Source organism: Trypanosoma grayi (assembly GCF_000691245.1).
Source record: "Trypanosoma grayi strain ANR4 Tgr_30_V1, whole genome shotgun sequence".
Lineage (NCBI taxonomy): Eukaryota > Euglenozoa > Kinetoplastea > Trypanosomatida > Trypanosomatidae > Trypanosoma > Trypanosoma grayi.
In genome coordinates this window covers 10,459-13,241 of record NW_008825649.1, presented here as the reverse complement: position 1 = coordinate 13,241, position 2,783 = coordinate 10,459, and the positions used below count along the sequence as shown (strand labels likewise).

Sequence of the window (2,783 nt, the reverse complement as noted above, 5' to 3'; positions counted from 1 at the left end):
CCTCCTCCTCCTCCTCCTTCTTAACCTCTCCCCCTCAATCATGTCGCTTTATTTCGTGTTAGTCCAGCATAAACGCTGCCTTGGCCTCCTGCAGGCCGCTTCGCACGCGCGGCAGCAACGACGACCGCAGCTCCGCGTACTCCGCAGACTCCCCCATGTAGTCCTGCGCCGCATCGATCACCGCCACAATGTTGTTCACTGTGTCGCTCAGTACCGCCACGATACGCTCCTCCTGCTTGCGCCGCTCCTGCTGTTCCTCATCTGCGTTATTTCCCTCACCGTTTGCCGTGATGTGTGCTGCCGCGTCCTTCAGTGCGGCGAGTGCGTCGTCCACCATGTGATGCAGGCACTCGCAGGTGCGGGCGAAGCGTGTCTCGTCGCGCTCCCACTGGTCCTTCTGCTGGCAGCAGCGCAACTCCTTCAGCCGCATCTCGCACCCCGCAAGCGGGCCGTCCATGTAGCGGCGCAGCTTCGCCCCGCAGGCGTAGATCTCCGGGTCTGTGACAAACAGATCGGTAATGCGGTTGAACGTCTCACGCATGCGCTGCTTGTAGCGCTCCACGATACCAGCACGTACTCGGGCCGCCTCCAACGAAGCCGCCGCCTTGTCCGCCGCGAAGAACGACTCGGGTACCTCAACATCGCTGCCGAATGGCATAATGTCGCCCATCGCCTCGTCGTCGTCACTCCTGTCATCAGTGAGTGCGACGGGCGTGTGCCCAACGTCAGGGTCCTCCTGATCCTTCGAGCTGGCAGGGATGCGGCCCTCCATGTACGCAACCGCGTTGTCAACGAAGCGGTGCAATGAGCTGCGCTCGAGCCGTGTGTTGCGCTTCGCGATCTCCAGCAGCACATTCAGTGCGTTGGTCGTTTCCGTCACCTCCTTCAGCTCGCAGCCGATGGAAAAGTAGTTCTGCCACATGCGCCAGTCACGGCGGTTGTTGCGCAGGGCCTGACTCATCGCGTTGAACGCTGCTCGCAGCTGCCCACTCCGCAGAAGCACCGACGCGAGGTTGTTCCACGCATAGGCGTCATTCGGCTGAATCTGGCACACGCGCGTGAATGCCTCCCCGCTGCGGTCCCACTGCTCGAGGCGCATCGCCGCGTAGCCGAGCGTGAACCAGTCGCCACCAAACACGGGGTTCAACCGCACCGCCTCATCAAAGTACTCCACCACCTTGCTGTACTCCTCACGCTCTAGCGACAGCTTCGCCAGCGCACGCATCGGCGCGGCGGAGCGGTGCTGCGATAACTCCCACGCCTTCCAGAGGTGAGCCACCTCGCGTGTTGCCTCACCGAGCGCGACCCACAGCAGCGGGTTGCACGGATCTGTCTCGAGCAAATCGCGGGCCAGTGATTCCGCCCGTTTGCGCCTGTCTAATGACTTGCAGCATTTGATGATGTTCTCCCAGTCGAGCACCTGCTCATAGGCGTCAAGCGCCGTCTTGAAGAGGCTCTCCTCGAAGCAGAAGTCGGCAAACTCACTCTTGAGCTGCCAGATGGAGGGGTACGCGACGCTATAGAAGTAGTCGCTGTCGGTACGTTGGTATGTCTCGCGCGTGACGTCGCGTGTGGCGGCGTGCTGGTCGACCAACTCCGTCATCTGCATGAAGGCACGTTCCTGCACGCGGTTGCGCCGCCGCTCCAGCCGGCTACGCATCAGAAGCGTCTGGCATTGAATCATGAACGGCGCGGGGGCGGGGTCGGCGAGCAGCCGCTCCACGTACGTCTGCATGTGGTGCTGCGTGAGGCCGTGGTAGGGATTCGTGTTGCGTATATCGAGACAGAGCGCGAGGATGATGGCCTTGTCGGTCGGGTGCAGCGGCTGCAGCGCCGGCGCCGGCGCGTCCACCGTCTCCCGCGGGCGGTCGAGCAGATCGTGGCCGTCCTTCTCGCCCATCACAACGCGAGGCGTGTCGCCCACTGGTGGCGGTGTAAACGTCCGCGCACTGTGTGCGTTCATCACCACCTGCACGAGCTGTTGCTTCTGCCAGCGCGTGCGCACGCCCATCATGGTGTCCTCACTCACCGAGAGGCCACTCTTGCGGGCGGCGCGCCAGAACGTCTCAGCGGCGAGGTCGCGGCGGTGATAGTAGTTGTGCACGTGGCCCACCTCCAGGAGGTGCTCAACGCTGAGGTCCGCCTCCGCGAGACCAACCGCCGCGTCCACGCACGAAGCGAGCTGCAGGAAGACGGAGTGCGCGCGGTGCTGGAGGATTAACTGGTGCCGCATGTGCGCACGCAGGCGCCAAATGTTGTGGTGTGGCACGAGTGGGTGCGCACCGCCCCGCGCGTTGCTGCAGACGATGGCAAGGACACCAAGCAGCAGTGCGCTCAGGCGAACGCACGGGTGCGGCATCTCCCCATCGCTCACAAGCAGTCGCTGCATGTATCGCTCGCGGAGCTCGTCCTTCATCGTGTACCGATCCAGCACGGCAGCCAACCGCTCCCGCTCGGCGGGCACAAGCTCTCCACTGAAGTTTTCGGCATTGAAAAGGCGAAGCGCAACGTCAACTGCTGCAATGATATCCTTTTCATAGTCTAGATGTTGGTGGCTCTGCAGAAAGTTCTCCACAGTTTTGAAGTACGCGTCCGTGATGTTGGCCGCGTCCTCCAGAGAGAGTGTGAGACGGCCGTTCAGCAAATGCTGCTCCTCAACGGTGACGGTCGGAAGCAGCAGCAGCAACTCGGGGACACTGTACTCCATGCGTTGGCGTGTGTAGCGGTGGGTCTGGCCTCGAAACTGGAACTGTTACTTTTTTTTTCTTGTCCAGCAGGTAGAG

General features: G+C 62.2%; 1 protein-coding gene across 1 annotated transcript; it reads right to left on the bottom strand.

Moving 5' to 3' along the window:
* Positions 1-58: 58 nt before the first annotated feature.
* DQ04_00301040 (tetratricopeptide repeat domain 27) lies at positions 59-2,707 on the bottom strand (the record flags this gene model as incomplete). Its single annotated transcript, XM_009308685.1, has 1 exon — positions 59-2,707. One exon carries the CDS (start codon positions 2,705-2,707, stop codon positions 59-61), a length of 2,649 nt encoding a protein of 882 aa, XP_009306960.1.
* Between the last annotated feature and the right edge of the window lie 76 nt (positions 2,708-2,783).